Source organism: Phacochoerus africanus, chromosome 16 (genome assembly GCF_016906955.1).
Source record: "Phacochoerus africanus isolate WHEZ1 chromosome 16, ROS_Pafr_v1, whole genome shotgun sequence".
Lineage (NCBI taxonomy): Eukaryota > Metazoa > Chordata > Mammalia > Artiodactyla > Suidae > Phacochoerus > Phacochoerus africanus.
The window spans coordinates 18,400,134-18,420,490 of record NC_062559.1 but is presented as its reverse complement, the minus strand read 5'-3'; the positions used below and the strand labels follow the sequence as shown (position 1 = coordinate 18,420,490).

The following is a 20,357-nucleotide window of genomic DNA, read 5'->3' as shown; positions in this document are numbered from 1 at the left end:
ATATGCATTTTAAAAAATCTATGCTGTAAAGAAAATAAAAAGCCAGAGCATTTTGGCATTAGCAAAAGGCTGAACTTAGTTCTCAGGCAATAAATTTATGGGGAAACACGACAGGCTCCTCATTAAAGCTATGTGTACGTTGGCTGAATTTTATACAAGATTCTTGAATCTTGTGGAAAACTGGGCACGGCTTGACATCTGAACAATGTCCCTGGTTTGTTTGATTTCTAAAGCATCGGAAAATGTTACACTTTGGAAATCAAGTAGAGAAGAATAAACACACTAAAACAGAACTGGGCTGAATCTGGAAGTTATTTTTCCATATGTCTCTATAAGATATTTATTACCTTTATTTCTCCTAGAAACACAGCCCCCCACGCTGGAAATACTGTGATACTTTTTTTTTTTTTTTTTTGGTGGCGAGAAAATAGTCCCGTTAAGACAAATCTTACCCAGCAGCAATAACCACCTAAGGATAGGCAATTTTCAGCTGGCTTTTCAGAAGCTGGTTGCCATGACAAAGAGCACAATTTATTCCTTAGTCCCTTATCACAGCTACAGATCACAGACCATAAAAATTAACAAGGCTCTTTTTCCTTTTCCTGATGATTTCAGAGTTCCTTATGCTTACCTGAGGTCTTTTGCTCCCCCAATTAAATGGAATGAATGTCAGTCATCTAGCAATTCAATTAATGCTGATTCAAAATTCTGGCCCAAACAAGAATCTATAATCACAAGCTCCTAATCACAGCTCAGTCATGAGAATGAAAAGTAAGCAGGAAATTGCACTAATTACTCTATTAGACTAATACTGTATTTTTAAGCAAGGGTTTAAGGGGTTGTCAGCTCTGACAAAGGACTGTGGAGTCGTCCTCACCTAGTGTGCTGGTAGTGGCCCAATCAAAGCTGATGTTTTCAAGTGGCCGTAACTTCTACCCATCTAAGATGGTTGGGCCTGAGCTGGGGAATGGGAATTTACAGCTAATAAAGCAACCACGAATGAGGGACGGCTCCAGGGGGCTTCAATAGCTCGCAGCCTAGCCCTGTGCAGTGGACAGGGCTTTCCTGTGAAGGCAGCGGAGCACACAGCATCACTGTGCTGGCTCCAGGAAAACATCCAGTGAGGAGGGGCATCGTGGAGCATGTGAGCTGCTACTAAGGCTTCAAACTGGGTGATGCTCACAGACACCAGCCTCCAAACTCAAGACAGAGCCTGCAGCGGGTGCTGGGGAAAGAGTTCCTCAGCCAGCAGGTCCATGCCTGGATGGGGGTGGGGGGCTGGGGGCAGCTGAAAACTCAGATCATGTGCACCCCAGGGACAGATTCTTGGACTGCAAAGCCTACCTGCAGAACCTTCATGAAACCGAGAACACTGAGTAAAAAAGAAGTAGCTGGGATGGGCACACCAGATGTGCCTGAAGTATTTACAAAACAATGCAGGACATAGACCCAAACAAGCTGGACCTTATTAAAAAAATGAAAGCCTAAAAAAATTAGTTTTTTTCCTACTCAGTTTCAGAGACTTAAATATTCTATAAACAACAGGGAGGACACTAGAGCCTGTCATGCCTCTGGTTTTTGTAAAAAATCCTTCCCAATTTGGATGTGGGAGAGGAGCTGGAAACGAGCTGGAGAGAGGAACAGAGCCTCTATCACACATGTTGAGGTCTTTCCTTTGCAGCAGTTTCTGAAAATGACCAACTTGGGAACTACTCAGGGGTTCTCAAAGGAGAGGAAACATTTATTTGACTAAAACAGACAAAATCTTTACTTCCAGGGTTTGCCTTGCACATGGCCACTGCCCAGTGAGCGGGGGTTTGAGCCGCTGGCGGGCAAGTTCTGACTGCTGCGAGCACCTGGAACCTTGGAGTCTCTTCCAGAAGCATTAGCTTGGCTTAGCCGGCCTGAAAGGAGCAAGAAAGCAGGGAGAGGAGCTGCAAATGATTCCAGGGACAATCTGCCAAGTACACTTTTAAACAAATGAAGTCTTACGCTACAACCACTTTTAAGCTAATGAAGTCCTACTCAGCATCTACTTTATGCTAAAACCTGCTCTTCATTCTTGAGATCAACTAGAAGTTAGGGAAGGGAGCCGAGATGAAAGGAAACCCAGATAGCTCTTCTTTCCTTCCTCTCTGTTATCCCAAACAACCTCATCTATCCTTCATTCCTTCTAGGTAGAGAAGGGGAAAGGAACCATTAGAGGAAAAAGAGAAAGCAAGGTGACAAATGAAAGGCTGGAAGTAATTTAAATGTACTCAGAAACAGCAGAAGGAAATGACTTTCCAAGAGGGAATCTGAATGCCTTAGCTTAGCCTCTCAACTCTGCCTGAGATACACATGTTATGTGACTGATACCTTCTCTTCTCTTTCTATGTCTGTGTGGAATGCCTGATTCTTGCCTTGATCTGGGATCACCTCCACTCACTTCCCTGGTTCTCACCTGGCACCTGCACATTCCTTGTCCCCTGAAAATATTTTAAGAATCTGAATATGTTAGAAGAGATCAAGGCTCTCATATTATGAGGTTGATGTTTTCAAGTTCTACAGGAAACAAAATATCTTACTAGGATTGTCTGAATGACCCTGATCCTCTTCCAGGTAATACTCTATCTTCTTTAGGTCTTCTGGGGTAAACCTCCATTTATTCTCAGCTGGTGGAAGCGGCACTTTGGGGCTGGATCGCTTCCGGGCAGAACCAGGAGGAAGGGCCTGCTGGCAAGATGCTGGCAGGGAACCCGTAATCAGTCCTTCTGGGAATTTCTGAGCTAAGACTTTTAGACCTAGGTGTGGAAGATCATCAGAAAAAGCAGTGTTAGCATGGTGAGGCCAAGGCAAGCCTGGAAAGGAGCCTGCATGTCTCCTCATCTTTGGTCTCCAAGTTGAGGCCAGCACAAGGACGGGAAATCTTTCTTAACTGCTTCGCCATTAAGTAAATTACACCAGAAAATGTCAGTTGTTATATGGGATTCTGAGAATTCCATCACAAATCCTTCTGCTCAAGTCTTCAGCATTAAGGCTTTGTTATAGCGCCATAAAGCAACATCATTATTTCAGGAATTAAAAACACGTGCTGATGGAGTTAACGGAAGTTTCACATACTCCTGACCCCTTTCAGCCAGTGTGGTTTTCTCTCTTTCCAGAATACTAAATTCTGAGTTCTGGGAGGAAAAAGGCGATAGGGGTGGAGTTGAAGGACTGTGGGCCCCAGTATCTGTCTTTCAAATCCTAAGCAGAGTACAGCCCCCTCACCTCCAGAAAGCATGAAGAGGTTTTCAAATCCCCGCTCACACATGGTGGTGGCTGCTTGGCTGGCCAGCCTCTCGTCGTCATCATACAGAATGATGATCTTGCCGTGGGCATTTTTCTAAGTCATATGAGTTAAGGTTCGACCACATTGAGCTAATGCCCCTAGACTATACAGAAACCCTGGAAAAGGAAGAGCTGTCAAGGTTTGCCTCTCTGAGTTCAAGGAGCATCGGATGACCCCTCTTTAAGGGGTTCAGGATTTTTTCCTGTCATGGAAAACACACATGCTGGTGTCCTTTCCTTTTACAAACTAGTATCACCATGTCCCAGATGGCACTAGCTACACACTGTACACTCTTCAGCCCTTTCATCTGTACTATTCTGGAGAGTATTACAACCTCCATTCTACAGATGAGGGAACAGAAAAATTTTATGCTCAATGTATCCACTGCAGCCTTATTTATAATGGTAAAAAAAATGGGAACCACCTAAAAGAATGGTTTAGTAAATTACAGTGAGTCTAAAGATGAGATATTATACTGCATCAAAAATAGAGTTTATAAAGAGCTTGTGTTTGTGTGGGGAAATACACTGTAATATGAAGTGGGGAAAAGCAAGGTACTAAATTATATATACAGCATGATTTATATTTTGTTACAAAGAGTACATAGAAGACAGTCTAGAGTAAAATACACACAAAAATGTGGTAAGGGTTTGTTGTTTAATTGTGTGGTTATTGGAGCTTTCAATTTTCTTTTTTATATTTTCCCATATTTAAATTATTTTCTATTTGTATGATTTTTATGAGCAAAATATTAAAATTTTAAGAAGAAAAAAATTAAAATAGAAGGAAAACTCCTTATGTTTTACTTGGGAAAGCTTGCTGGGGAAACAAAAGTCTCAGGACTAACTCTCAACAGATCATAACCTTTAACCTAATGTTTTTGGCCCGCCGCAGGATGGCTTGGAAGCATTCTCAGCAACAGCCAAGGATCCAAATTTTAAAATATGCTAAGTAAGATAATTAATATCAAAGGGCCTTCACAGAGTTTTCTTCCTAGGAGCATGATTCATGGTCGGTTTGATTCTCACAATCCTCATACCACCCAACTCCTTAAAATGCAGCAAAGGATACATATTCAAGAATATCATTTGAATAAGGGTTCATTGTTCTAGACAGAGTTGCAATTGGGTAACTGTAAGCTGCAAAGAGGAGAAAAAGCTTAGGAAGTTTGTAGCTCTCAGTACAACTTGGTCCCAATTCCCAGCTGGTTTAAAGTCTAAGAGTTAAGAGAAACGTATTCTCGAAATTAACCAGCTCTAAGCCTAAATACTTTTGTGAAAGAAAAGAAACAGGACACTATGGACAAATTAGGAAGCTTCGTTTCACTGTTTCTGACATTTAGCACTGGTCCCCTGAGCCCTCTGAGAACATCACCAGCCTCTCAGAGCATGCAGTGGAGCCAGCTTACAGGTTCCCCGAATGGATCTGGCTAACGTATGGTTTCCTCAACTGCAGACCATGAGATGTGGCTCGAGCCTGCTTGGGCTCAGGAGGGGGCTCTGCTCTTGGGAGTGAGTTGCTGTAAAGCCTTCCTTCTCTTACCTCCAACAATGTGGCATTGCTGGTAAGAATCTCTATCTCGCACATCTAGCAGCAGGAAGGGGCAGTCAGGGTAAGGTTTGTCTTTGGTATTGGGCTCTGCTTTCTTCATAAGCCCTTTGTCTAGATCCAGTTCTCCAACACCACTGATGACGCTGCAAGTGAAAAAGCAGGTCAGTGGACACCAGTCAGGGATTGGTGGCTTAAAGGTCAAATACGTTCCTTCAGAATAGCAAGCGAGTGCTCAATGTCTCTTCAAAAGACCTTTCAAAGAAAAAGGAAAATGGATATGCTGTTTCAGTTCTCTCTCTGAACGCACGATCCTATAGATGGATTCCTGTTATATCACTCTGGACCCCAGGGAAGGGATCCACGGTCCATACTTACCTTTAGAGAATGCATGTTAGGTCATCAGTATGGCAGAGGGGGTAGAAACTGTAGGCCATATACTGCCTCCCGCGACAAGGGAAGCACTCAGAGAAAGAAAGAGGCGAACAGTTATCCAAAGGAATTCCAATGAGTGTAAGAAAACAGCAAAAGAGGAAAGAATAAGATTGACAGGACAGGAAAAGTGGAGGCATTTCTGTGTATGTTTATGTAATATAAAGTAACAATGATGTTTTAGTATATTTCATATACTTGGCAGTGACCTAATCCAGTATGGATTCTGAATCTTAATATTTTCAATAGTTATCTGTATTCACTTCCATTTTATAGGTTACAACATTGATGTTGAAGAGGATTTTAGATTTGGCAGTAATTCATATAAAGGGTGGAAAAACTAGGATTAAAATGAGGAAGTCCTGTTTTTGAGGTCATAAAATTGGTTGCCATGTTAATATAGGCAGAATATGGCAAAAACATGAATCAAAGGAAAAAGAAGAATAGGTGTCATGATTAAAATGGCAAGTAGTGGAGTTCCTGTTGTGGCACAAGAGAATCAGCGGTGTCTTGGGAACACTGGGTCACAGGTTCAATCCCTGGTCCAGCACAGTGGGTTAAGGATCTGGCATTGCCACAGCCATGGTTTAGGTTGCAACTATGGCTCGGATGTGATCCCTTGCCCCGGGAAATCTATATGCCGTGGGGTGGCCAAAAATGGGAAAAAAAATGCAAGTGGTGAAATATCTATAATGGAATAAGAAAATGATCACTTTTCTAGGCAAATATGGAAACACACACGCCAAACCAGATTAGTCTGCACCAACAGTTCCTCTCCCATCACAGCAAGTCAAATTCTGCCTTTAAATCCAATAAACACTATAACTACATGCCATGTGGTGCACATCTTGTTGAATCACAGGAGAGGAAACTCTGTTTCCTATGAAGCCGCGTCCCCATGGTCTATCTTGTTTTGAATGCAATTTTAGAGTCTTTGCACAGAAGTAGTTATAAAAATAATAATAGTGGTATTGAGGATAGCAATTCTTTTTCTGGTAGAACTAGCTTCTCTAGTAGAACAGTTTTACCAGTAGAGGGGATGGGTGTGTGCCGGAAGTCAGCACCATCTTATAATCAACAGTGAATATTTGTGAGGAAATGTTGGATCATGAAACTGCCATGTGCATTTGAGAATTGACACCAACGCTGCTTTCACTCTCCTTTGCGCCTACTTAATATCAGAGCACTATGTCGGCACTATCTTTTCCTTCTGATTCTAGACAGAGTAATTATAAGCTGCAGCAGACAGAAAAGGCGAGGGGGGAAATCATACTCCCGGAGTCAAAAGATAGTGATTGTAAAGCTAAATCCAGATAGCAAACTTGCATATAGGAAGGCTGAGAAGAACGGGGTTGAGGAGTGAAAATTAATGCTCCCGTACCAGTATATTCTTACATTAACTGAGAATGCTGTGAAAAGATTCTTTACATTCATATAAAGAGAAAATAGAATGGCTGAGTTGAAAGTGTAGGACCTCACTACTGCCAATCTGTTTCTAAGGTAATTAAATCACTGACATTGGTATCTAGATTAATGAAGGTAAAATGCAGTGAATGTGATGAGAGCACCTCTGAAGAGTCGAGCGGCTGGAGTCCCCGGCTCCTGCGCTGTTTATGAACTGGACGGGGCTTGGTGACTGCTCCCCAGGGCTCCCTTTCCCATTGGTCCTGGTGGTGATTTCAGCATCAGGATCTGAAGTTGCAGAATCATTGTCTAAAATTTGCAAACAAATAAATAAATTTAACTGCAGAATTTGTACTTGCTTGCTAGTCAATTCCATTGACATTAGGTTGAGAAAAGGAACTCATATTACCATTATTAAATTGTTCTGTAAGAGCTAACATATAGATTCTCAAACTGTAGTCTGTGGATCCCAGAAGTCCCCAAGACCCCTTTGGGAGATCTGAAAAGTGGAAACTATTTTCATAATTCTAAGATGCTATTAGTTTTTTTTTTTTATCATGTTGATATTTGCACTGATGGTGCAAAAGAAATGGTAGATAAAACTGCTGTTGCCTTAGCAAGAATCAGGGCAGAGGTACTGAGTTTTACTAGTAATCACTGTATTTTTCATCCACAATCACAGTTAATAAATATGGCAGTCACATTTTAAAAAGTCCCTGAAGTAGTAGTAATAATTTTATTGAATTTCACCCGTAAGTACACGCTTTTTTAATATTCTGTGTGATGAAATGAGGGAATCCACATCCAGCCAGTTTGCTACAGACCAACATCCCACTGTTATCTCAAGGAAAAGTATGAATGTGATTAGTGCTGCTTTTACCTTGAACACCATTTTTACTTAGAAGAAAAACTGACAGGATAACTATGGTTATTTAGACTCGTGCATTTGGCAGGTATTTCAAAAATGATCTAAGTGAACTCATTTCAAGGAAAACTGATGGGATCTGTTGCAACAATTAAATTTTGAACAAAAATCAGAATTTTGGAAACTATTTGCTATCAAGAGCTTGACTTCTTTCCCATCTTAATGACTTTTCTGGTATGATAGGTATTGGTGTTTAATAAATATGACTTTTTTGATATTGTGTAATGAAATTTGTCACATTTAGAAGATCTTCATAACTCAATGAACCAGCATTTTCCAAATGACCAATGAATGATGTTATAAAATCATGTATGAGTAAAAGAAATCAAAGCGCAAGAGAGACCAGACCGATGGGTTTAATATAACAGAGTATGAAAAGTGCACCGATATGATTTCAGATTCCACACTACAACTAACCTTTAAGAAGCTACCAGCTGTCAAGTTTTAATGCAGTGTCAGAGAAAAATATCCATGATTACCTGAAAGGGCTATTAAAATAATCTTCCTTTTTTTTCAATTACAGATCTGTGTGAGGCTGGATGTTCTTCATGTACTTCAACCCAGAAAGCATATTGCAACAGACTGAATGCAGAAGAAGGTATGAGAATCAGCTGTCTTCCATTAAATCACACATTAACAAGACTTATAAAAAGTGTAAAACAATGTGATTCTCCATGTATGTTTTTGTTTTGGTAACATAACTATTTTTGTAAAAGTGCTTATGTTCTTAATGGATTTAGTACTGTTATTTTAAGAAAAATAGCAAGCAAATATTTTTAAAGTTCTCAGTTTCAAATTTTAATACCTAAATATTAAAAGATATAATTCACAAAGACCAAAACTCTTTGAGGTTCTCGGAAATTAAGAGTGTGGAGGGAACTTAATACCAAAAGGTTTGATAATTTGCTATCATAACCAGTATAAGGAGAGAAGAAATAGAAATAAGAAGTATAGTTATTAAAGAGAATATTAAATTTTAATTTGCATATGATATAATATACCTAGAAACTTTAAGAGGATCTATGAGAATAAGGGAAATCAATATGTTAAATTATAAAAATAACCTATTTATAAAATAAATAAAACACTGACAAAATATTTTTTCTACATACCAATTAGAAACTAACATGAAGAACATCTCATTTACAGTAATAACTGCAGATACAAAATATACTCTCCTAGAATATAAACCTATTAAGAAATGCAAAGGACCTATAAAAACTTATCAATCCTTTATAGGTCTTATAAAAATTTCCTTAGGGACATTAAAGAAGACCTGAATGAAGAGAGAGTGACAAATATTGCATATTCCTAACTTGATGACTAAGAGTGAAATGATGTTAACCCTTTACAGATTTAAAGTTTGGCCCTAATACAAGTCACAATGGGCTTTAAAAAAAGCTTATAAGAATTCTAAAGATGAGAAGAGAGAAAAAAAGGTTTTATGTATATTATATATAATATAAAGGTAATCTGGAGAACCTGCCTTATCAAATAGTAACATATCTTGAAAAGATAAATGATCAAAACAATGCACCAGAACAATAGATAACAGAACAAAGAACACAGAAATAAATCCTAGAATATATATAAAAATCTAATGTATGTCAAAGGTAATATCAGAAATTAGTGGGTAAAGAGAAAACTATTAAATAAATGGTGTTGGGATAATCTGTCAACTAAAAAAAAATCAAATTTAGATAATCTTTCATATCATATACCAAAATAGCTAAGAGACGGATTGATATGGAAAAAAACCCCAAACAACCAAGCAAGCTAACAGATGAAAATATAGTTGAATATCTTATTTTGGATTTTATGAATCTAAAGCACTAAAAGAAAATATAACATGAAAGGTTAACAGATTTATTATGTAAAAATGAAAACCTCATATATGTCAAAAGCCCACAAAAAGAAAATTAAAAGGTGAATAACAAATTAGAAAAAATATTTGTGACACATATAAACAAGAAAAGGTTAATATACTTAATTTATTAAGAGTTTTTAAGTTAGTTCTTTAATAGAAAAAAGACCATGCATATAAGGTAAAAATGCAAACAAGAAAAAATCATTAATATGGAAAGGAACTCTTCGTCTCATTCCAGACCTGCAGGCCCTCAGGTCCCCTCTCCGCAAGGGAACCACCTTCACAAATTTCTATCTCCTTCCAAAAGTGAAACAACTACATATTTTGTGTATATTTTATTTCCTCCTCTTTTTACATATGCAGGAGAATGTTAGTCATACTGCTCTATAATTTGGTTTGTTGTTTATTTAGTTATTGTTCTATTTTTACTTAATACAGAGAGTGGGTATTGTTCTAAATCATCAAGTAAAGATTTTTCTTATTCATTTTCAAGGTTGTACTGGTTTCCAATGAATAAAGATATCATAATTATATAAAGCTTTTACAAACCAATAAGTAAAAGAACAAGCCATTAGGAAAAAATGAGAAAGGACCTGTAATGTCCTCAAAAGAAGAAATACGTATGAGCAACAAACAGAGACGTGCAAAGCTCAATCTCACCATCAGAGAAATTCAAAATAAAACTATTAGGTACTATTTTTCATCCATCAAACTGGCAATTATTTACAAACATGAGAATTATTCAGCATTAGCTAGAATGGGAAGAAATGGGTCTTCTCATTTGCTCGGTAGGAATGCAAACAAGTAGAACTTTTCTGGAGATAACGTGGACTCAGCACTGAGCATCTTAAAATGGTTCCAGCTTGCAGCAGTTTATCTTCAGGAAATAATCAGAACTATACAAACATTTGTGTATTTACATGGCATCATTATTTTATAAAAATGAAAAATCAGAAAAATGTTAATGCCCAACGATAGGAGAATAATTTCATAAATTACGGCATATCCAAAGGACAGACATCATATGACAACACAACCTTTACAATTAAGCTTCTGAAGTGTAATGACATAGGAAAGTGTGCATGGTAAAACATTAACCTGAAAACAGCATAATACAAAACTATACACAAAGTGTATGGATTTGGGTGGGGAATATAGACAACATGTTAATAGGGTTTATTAGCTGTTTTAGTTTTCTTTATTTGCTTTTAACAGTTTTCTAATTTTCTAGAAATATACTTTTAAGTCAGGGAAAAAACAATAAACATTATAAAAGTTTTTTTTATTCTTTCCAAGATAGCCAATATGCATACAATCTGTTCTACAGGCATTCCTGAGTGAGCTATTATTCTGTATAGAGCATGAGAAAAACACTAATATTACTCACACATTATGGTGTCCTACTTTACAAGAGCCTATTTTGCTGTGCAAATTTATCTCAGAAGAGAAAATTGCATGTGCCCATATGTTCTGGGGTTGCAATCTCAACAATGAATTAAAGGGCTAAATCCAGGTACTTATATAACCAGGTTAAAATTGGGAGTACTCGTATGAGGAGACTCAATTATCTCTATTACAAAGAGGCCTTATTTCTCTGCAGTGAGAGGCATCTATCTGTCAAAGATAAATTCCTGTCTTTTTCAGATTCTCTTTATCCTCTCTAACAAAAACAAGTCCAGGGAAATGACAGTTGAGTTGTACAAACCCAGTGTTCAGACTTCCTGAGAAACTTGTCTTGAAATCAGAAGTCCAATTCCTGGCCTCTATCAACCTTAACAAAATGCAGTCCCCTTCCATAACCAGCCACACACTGACAGCTGAGTACTTCAGGATAAAATAAAGACCTTAACTCTGTGAATTCTTTTCATGAAAGTACACCTAAGTGGTTTTCTTTTCAATTTGGTATTTAAGAAAGGAAATCTGGTGCCTATCTATCTGTCTAGCCTTATCTCCTACCCTGTACCAACCCCTCCCTCAGACCCCTGCCAGACTGGATTATGCGATTCCCCAAACATGCTTGGACTTCTTCTCCGTGCCTTTGCTCAGGCGGCTCTTCAGCCTGAAACAGCCTCACCCTTAACATTCTACCCCTAAGGGGACAGAGGCCCACTGTGAAAGCCTGGAGAAAGCCTACCTCAGTTTTCTACCTGGAAAATATGGAAGCCTCACAGCACCCTGCATTTCTCGAAAGGCATATTCCAGGACCCCAGAAGGATGCTACCAGAGACACATAAATTTATATCCCATGTCCATTCCTTACTGGCTGTTATCACCTTGTGAGCAAGTAGTTTAACTTCTGAGGCTTGGGCTTCTCATCTAGCGTTTTTGAGAAGACTAAGTAAGAAAACTCACGTGAAGTACCCCACAACATACATTCAACAAACGATGGTTTCCTTCCATGAAATTGTGATATTAGTAATTTTGAATTTGTTAATCACTTTCCTCGTCTAACACATATGTGCATAATATATATGTGCATGTGCACATTCATGGCTATAAACTCCATGTAAGCAGAGCTGTGTTTTATTCATCTTTGTAGTCTCCATAGCACCTAATTCTGTGACCTATACATATGTAGAAGGCACTAAAAATATTTGTCGAAAAAAGCAATTATTACATTAAATATATCTAAAACATTTAAGACTACAAATGTTATAGCCAGAAAACCAGATGGCTTTTTTTTTTTTAAGAAATAAGAATTAATAAAGCACCAGACAGCATTTCTCAGAGAGTAACAATCTCATTACAAATAGATACATCAAAGTCCCAAGTCCCTGTGAACAAAACAGCACAGGGTGAGTACTTGAGTCAGATGGTCAATCCTCACTTCTCATTACCTTCTAGCCTTTGAATCTCCTCAGCTGTCACTTCCAGTGTTTGATCAGATAGGGAAGCAACTTGGATGACCTGATAGAAACAAGAATGAAATGTGTAGATGTGTGTATGCTTGCTTGTCTTTAAACAGAGGCAATTCTGTCTTTTATAAAAGATGAGGAAATATCAAACATTAAAGATCTCCTGTTTTAAGAAGCTGTCAGTATCCTCAATTGGAGACTAAATCTCAGGTCTCCTTACATTAGGGGTGGTAATTACATCACAGATGATCGTTCTAGAAGAAAAGGTTTGTTTAAAACATTACATGATAATCTTAGAAGACCAAAAGGATAATTTTGGATGAGAAACATTAAGAGTTTAAAATTGCATTCATTTATATTCTAGTCCCAGCATAATATGCTATTTGTTAAAAATGCAATAATAATAATAATAGAATTATATCAGGAATTTTTCATGCAATGAATAAACGTAATTACATATTGATTACAATATACCTACACACAATTTTAAAAGCACTTTTCACAACTTAGCTCATAAGACCCAAGACCCACCTTGAGTTATATCACTGGACTCCTTCTTTGGAGGCCAGAGAGACACTTTGTTCATAATTTTCAAATGAAAGAAGAAAGTGACTCTCCTAAAGTATCAAAATAGCCCATGGCAGAAAGACGTGGAAAAAAGAGGTCAGTCATAGATGGGAGATAACCTGGTTCCACAGAGAAAAATGTCCAAGAAATAAAGAGTCTAGAATTCCAGATTCTCAATATTAAGATAAATGGACAAGGAAAAATAAAACCTAAACCACAAAGATGATGATATAACAGGTAGAATGACAATAGCCAAGACATGGAAACAATCTAAATGTCCATTGACAGATGAATGGATAAAGAAGACATAATATAGATATATATACACACACACACACACACACAAATACATATATAGAGCCACAAAAAAGAATGAAATAATGCCATTTGCAGCAACAGGGATGCAACTAAAGATTATCATGCTAAGTGAGGTAAGTCAGAAAAAGAAAGACAAATACCATATGCTATCACTTATATGTGGAATCTAAAATATAGCACAAATGAATTTATCTATGAAACAGAGACAGACACAGAGAACGGACTTATGGTTGCTAAAGGGGAAGGGGATGGGGCAGGGATGGAGTGGGAAGTTAGGATTAATAGATGTAAGCTATTACGTGTAGACTGGATAAACAACAAGATCCTACTGTATAGCATAGGCAACTATATTCAATATCCTATGATAAACCATAATGAAGAATATTTTAAAAAGAATGTAAAAAGTAGAATGTACTTTTTACTTTATAAATTCTCATCAAAGAAAAAAGCAAATTTTCCACACCAACTGGTCCTCTTGTAGGTGAAATATCAGGAATCAGAAGAAAACCTTCTGCAAACATTACCTAGATTTGAATTTAGAAATACATAAAGCAGTACCAATTAGTCTTTACTCCAATGGAAGATCATTCAACTTACCAGCTGGGCAAAAGTTGTAACTTTGAGTCTCTTGAAAAGCTCATCTTTTTTGTATCTATAATCTGAAAAGCAGAATAGGACAAATAATTTTCCAGGTTTATTTTGCTCTCTTCGAAGTATTAATTCTTTCTAATCAAGTTATATGGTATATTTTCAAGTTATTGTATATGCTTTTACATTATTAGTCTCATTTGATCCTCAGGATATCCTCAGAATTAAATGTGGCAGGTATTATATCATCTCTTCATTTATTCCTTTGCTTTGGCCAGTAAGAAGCCTCAAGTTGAATTCATAAGCCACATTTTGGGGTCTAGTGATTTTATCCCCTGCCTTTATTTTATTCATCTACTATTTCCTTGCTATGCTGTCTCTACTTTGACCATACTCTATTGCATGTTATTTTTGTAAGCCCTTTAAATCCTTTTCAGAATCAAGCAGGAATAAACATCCGTATTTTACAAATGAGGACAGAGACTCAGAGAAGCTGACTTGCCCCACGTCAAGAGCTGGTAAGACATTTACACCCTGCCATCCTAACTCTGCCCTGAAAAGGGAACAGTTCTATTCCTGAGGTTACAAACCACGCTAGAGACATAGGACAACCCTTTTTTTCCTGGAGTATAATGCTGAGCACAATACTCCATGAATGGTCCTGGTAATATATCAGTTTGCTTCAACTTCACTTCAATAAAAATCAACCCATTCAGTTTTGCAATATGGAAAAGTTCTGGAGAGCTATTTTATAACAAAGTAAATATACTTTACTGAACTGTGCACTTAAAAGTGGTTACATTGGTAAACTTTGTTATTTAGGTTTTTGGGTTTTTTTTTTTTTACCACAATTAAAAAAAGAAAATCAACCGAAAACATCAATATTTTCCCAGCGCTATTTTTACAGTTCTGAGACATAACTCAAATGTGGGTCCTTCTGCACTTGTTTGTGTTAATAATTCTTCATATCATATTAAACAGTTTTTACAAAATTTAGCCAATCTTACTCTGTTATTTGTCCCGTAGAGACAAGTTAAAAGTTGGCTTACATAAACTTTTCTGAAGATGACTGCCAATTCTGAAGAGTTCTCAGTGTTGAACTCCCACCTGCCCTTAGCCTTCAATCCTCTTCTAGGTTTTTATATTGGCGTCCATGACTCCTTAAATACTGCCTCGTTATTTCAGAATTACTAAAGGTTAGCTGGATAATTGCTATGGCCTTCACTGTCTCATAACCCGAGACTCCTAGCAACAAAGGAAAGGATTAAGGTACTTAAGATTATTTACCTGGTGTTACTAATCATTCCCATGAATTTTCCAAAAAACCGGCACAGACCGGATAGCTACTTTGGAGGAAAATGTTAGCTTGGTTTACTGAACACCCTACAGCTCAGAGTCAGGAAATAATATTACCTTAAAAACAAAACTTCTGTGAATATACCAAGACTCTTTCTTACGAGGAGGAATTAAAGTGTCTCTGTTCTAAAAAGTCCTAAAGAGAGCAATTTAGCTAAAAACTGACCAACACTTCTAGAAAAATTTTTACAACAGCTTCTTCTGGATACAACAAAGTAACACACTTAGATGTAAAGGAACTTCTAAAACCCTCCAGGAGGCAATCCTAAATAAGCTGAGCAGAAGCTTTAAAAAGTGCAAGTGGGAGTTCCCGTCGTGGCGCAGTGGTTAACGAATCCGACTAGGAACCATGAGGTTGCGGGTTCAGTCCCTGCCCTTGCTCAGTGGGTTAACGATCCGGCGTTGCCGTGAGCTGTGGTGTAGGTTGCAGACGCGGCTCGGATCCCTCGTTGCTGCGGCTCTGGCGTAGGCTGGTGGCTGCAGCTCCGATTAGACCCCTAGCCTGGGAACCTCCATATGCCGCGGGAGCGGCCCAAGAAATAGCAACAACAACAACAACAACAAAATAAATAAATAAATAAAATAAAAAGTGCAAGTGAACAACTACAGTATTCCTCTCAATCACCACCAATTTGCCCACCAAAAGTTACTTCCATAAATCAAAATGGCAATAAATCAGCCAATGAAAACAGTCAGCACTTTCAAGTAGTTTGCACTGTGGCATTTATCCGTTGATATTTTTTTGGTATAGTAACAGAGTTTGAAATACTTCTCCAATTCTTCACATTCTAAGTACAAAATGTGCACATTAAAATTCCCTTTAAATCAGAATTACCTTAAGCAAAAACCAGGCTCTGCTATTTTCTAATGGTTGGCATTTCTAGTGTCCTCTCGTAAACACTAGAAATCCCCCTGCACATTTGAGCCTCGACTCCACATACCTGGTTCTGGTTTAGAAGGAGAGCCATCATTAGGACTTTCTGACATTATTACTCAGAGATAAAAGATCAAGCTAGACGTTTGACAGTAAGTTTTAAATTTTATAAAAAGTATGACTTGGAAAGCTCTGAGAGTCTGTCCTTGCAAGGGCGAACAGAGCTTTAAGAATGGAGCTTCTGCTACTGCAGCTTCTCCCAAACTCTATAATGGAGACAAATAACCCTAGTTTCAGATATGCTATCAAGTTTTGCTTCTCTTGTAAGTCTGGAGTCTAAGTCTGTCTCTCTCTCGAGTTACTGGAAGGACAGAGACCTGACTATCTAGGATGTTTCACACTGGGTCCAACTATTGTCATTTAACCACTAGAAGCCAAGAATGGGCTTTGTAAACAGTCAATAGACACAGTGTCTATTTTCCCCAGGCAGAGTTGAAAGAATATTCAGATTACAAAGGAACTCTGTGTTTTCAGGGTTCTGTTAAAACGCGTTATTAGCAAAGGGAAGCTGGGCTAATGGTGGAAGACAAATCAAAGCAAGTAACAGGACAAGGGTTGTGATTTGACAGAAAGACATGGCATCTAAGGTAATCCGAGAAAAGTGGTGGGTTTAGGGTGTCACGAAACAAGGCAATATTCTCCTCCCTTCTGACCCAGAATGTCTACAACAGAAAATGGGAAAAGAGAGGGAGCTATCTTCCAAAATGTAGATCTCAAACCAGAATCTGAAGTAATTCTAGTCAGGGAATCAGCACAAAGTGTGTGAAAGAAGGTGAGAGGAACCTCCTGTCTTACTGAAAGGAAGCTCGCAACTTCTGAAGAGGGAAGAGAAGGAAGCATTTTCGAGCACTCTCATGCGGAGGTATTTCTTTGGGGAGATAAGCTCCATTTAAAGTTTAGATACTAAAGAAACCACATTGTGCTTTTAAGAAATGTTTTAAACAGGTTTCAGAAATCTGGGTGGGACAGGACAGTTTTTATGGGACACATTTTGGTGTGTACAGGTGAGCTCACACTCAGCTACAAATAGATAAGAGGTGAAAGAGGCTACAAACCAAAACAGAAGCAGGCCAGCCGAATTTTACCTGCTGTGGATGAATACAGGATGACAACAATGAAGTGTAGGTGAGTAAACAAGATTTTTTTCATAGTTTAAAAATTTAATATACACTTAAAAAAATATATATATATACTTAAAGCATAACAGTTTATAGATATATAACATTTAAAATATATAGCATAAAGGAATATATGGAATATAAAATACCAAAGAAGAAAAGATACAGATACTGCGACATTACACATTAAAAACAAATGTCTATAGCATTAGGCCTTGCAGCTCAATGTGGCAAACAACAAAGTCAGCATGAAGCCACTCCTGAGTCCATGTCTATTATCTGGGGTTTCTCAATACTGCAGCCATTCAAAGGAAAAGAAACATTATCATTTAAATTAAAAGGCCTGCTGTGTAAAAACAAAAGTTCTGGTGAATTTTGGATCTGTAATGTCCTCTTCCCAGAAGATATATATTATCAGAGCCAAGTCCTGAACTGCTATCAGTCAGAATATCTCTTTACTGCCATTAGCTCAATACTCCCCTAGCACTAGGTTCTCCTACTGAAGCTATGAGCAAATCCATCTTAGAAAATAATGGATTCTCTAATTCTGGCCTTGATGTGTACATTTTACATCTGTTTTGGATACAGACTGAAAAATTATGATTTTGTGCAAGGGCAGTACACTCAGTGACTGGTAGCATATCTTTGCTGAAGATTAGTTTTTAAAAAGGATGTGCATGAAATATGATTTTTAATTAAAAGAAAGCAGTCTGCAATGAATTTATAATGCCTAACATCATTTTAAAAATAAGCTCTTTCTTTCTCACATCTCTCTTTCATGAATACCATCAAATTTATACTCAAAGAATGTTATGAAATAAGAGAGATACTATTATGCCTATCTCAGGTATAGAGAAAATAAGAAAATAGGAAAGATCAAGTACCTTGAAGAAAGGTCATGAAAGACTGCAGTACAATGAAACTAGAAGCTCGGGTTCTCGCTGCTTAACCAGAGGTCATTTCACATTCCAACACTTATATCTCCTATGGGATCTAAGTCGGGCAAAACTCAGACTCAAAGACCACAATCTTAGCAGCTGACCAGGATGGTACCCAGTGTTTCCCACATCCTTCTAGGGACCTGATAGCCTCACCTGATTTCCACAGCATCAGTTGTGGAGTGTCTTTAAGGTTGTTAATAACCACCTTATAGAACAGCTACAGGGTTCCATTTTCCCAAACCATCTATAGTGTTACTCACTTTTTTTGATCTCTTCTAGCTTCTCAATGTATTTAGTCATACTGTTACCTAAAAAGAGAAGGAAGATTTTAGATATGCTTTTAATAGAAGAAAATGAGCAACACTGTGAAAACAGAACAGAAAAGTATTCCCCCTAAACCTGAATCTGCCCTTATAGAATTAAAGTGATAAATGGATCAAACACAGTAAATAAGTCTTTCAGATTATACAGCATTATTAAAAGATAAGGAATCAAGAGAAATGCTTGGGTCAAATGTGTTAAGTGGAGGTGCACACCCAATAAACGTTAAGAAGTACCCCCAGCAGTACAAATGATCACTTCATGTAATTTTTTTCTTTCTGAGTTAAGTCTTCCTCCTCCATGTACTCCCCCATAAGGTTTCTGTGGGGAAGATAAGCAGAGGAAAAGAAACAGTGACTTCTGAACGTCTGAAATGTGCTGTTGTGCCTACCCAAGTTACCCTTTCCTCTCTGCTTAGTCTTTGTGGTTTCCTTCTCGTCCCTGAACTTGGTCTTCCACTGTTGATGCTGATATTGCACCCTGAATTAGACCACACAGTCTGTTCACCAGTATTCACCATGGATTTGATTTGCGGAGAAATAATAGCAGATTCCCACCATTCTGGAGAGTCCCCAGCCCTTGTGTTTTATAGCCTGGTTCTACAACACTAGGTTCCAGCCAGTGTGGTTTGGAGAGTCTTCATGCGTTAAAACCGGGCCAGGATCATTCTGGTTTTTCAAATGAACTAAAGTCTGGCTCTCAAGCCAGAGGCTATTATTTTTTTTTAACTGGGCATGCTTTGATTTGATTCAATTCAGCACAGTAAGCTCTATATGGTATAGCAAAAGCTCTAAAAGGTATAGCAAAAAAAGGAAAATATTTAAAATAATCTTCCATTTATAAAATTGTGCTCCCAACATTTAAGCTTTGAGAGGAGCTAGTCAGTTTCAGTTCCAACTTGAGATAAAAGAAATGCTTCTGATTAATGGCATGAACTGACATTTTCAGGTACTGTTCTGAACTTTTCTTCAAGTTTAAGTCAGAAGCAAAGAAAGAAACTTCTTGCTCTGAAACCCTAAATATATTTTCAGAAAACAACTTAACATCTTATTATTATTATTAAATCTTTACTAAGAATTCATCACAGAATAAAATTCAACTGAGGTAGAAAAAAATTTTTTTGAAGACACAGTCCCCAGATCAGAACGACAAAGCAGGACTCCGTGTAGTTCTAGACCCAGACCATATCCTTCCAAAGGCTCAGAGAGACATGATGGCAGTCAGGGCTGCTCAGAAGGCCTGAGGCTTCTCAAGACTGAGACTGAAAACATCTCAGAAGAAGTCTAAATAGCACCAAAGACCAGGATTAGAATAAAATATAACCTATCAGGCTAGAATGGACCTAGGATGTGAACAGATCTCCAAGTGGAAACCATGAATTCCTCCCAGACTCACACCCTTTCCCCTGGACCCCTCGCCCGGGGGGAAGGGGTAGGGGTGGGGTGGGGGAACTCAACTGGTCAGTACAACAGGGTAAGAAGACAGGTGTGCTGTTCAGCATCCCACAGCCTTATTCTTAAACTATTTTACATGGTAGCTTCTGGTTGTATGTTCCTGAGTCCCTTACAGTGTCAAGCTGTTAATGTGGTAGTTAGTTTCTTTTGGCTAGAGAAGCTTCAGGCCTCCTTCTAGAAGCATAAAAAATTTTAGGTACAAAAAGGATCACTGACTTGTCCAGTGACACAGCACCTTGGTTAACTAAGTCAGGGTTAGTATTCCCAACCTCCTGGTTTCTAACATGGCTCACCAAAACACAATGCTTCCCTAGCTGTGCTGTTTTAAAAACATGATTTCACTGTAAGGTAAATATGTAGAGCAAGTGTTATTTCCTTTATAGTAGCAGGTGAGAACCATTTTACACTCTAAATTC

General features: G+C 37.9%; 1 protein-coding gene across 2 annotated transcripts in view; it reads right to left on the bottom strand.

Annotated features, from left to right (window-relative positions):
- Positions 1-1,713: 1,713 nt before the first annotated feature.
- CEP41 (centrosomal protein 41) overlaps positions 1,714-20,357 on the bottom strand; it is a 44,333-nt gene continuing 25,689 nt past the window's right edge. For both annotated transcript variants that reach the window (XM_047762971.1, XM_047762972.1), the window contains 9 exons: positions 18,427-18,474; positions 13,827-13,888; positions 12,327-12,396; positions 6,862-7,006; positions 4,856-5,007; positions 4,385-4,452; positions 3,253-3,367; positions 2,568-2,783; positions 1,714-1,904 (listed from right to left, as the gene is read on the bottom strand). In XM_047762971.1, the coding sequence (XP_047618927.1) occupies positions 1,768-1,904; positions 2,568-2,783; positions 3,253-3,367; positions 4,385-4,452; positions 4,856-5,007; positions 6,862-7,006; positions 12,327-12,396; positions 13,827-13,888; positions 18,427-18,474 (1,013 nt within the window). In that variant the 3' untranslated portion in view covers positions 1,714-1,767. The remainder of the gene's footprint in view (positions 1,905-2,567; positions 2,784-3,252; positions 3,368-4,384; positions 4,453-4,855; positions 5,008-6,861; positions 7,007-12,326; positions 12,397-13,826; positions 13,889-18,426; positions 18,475-20,357) is intronic.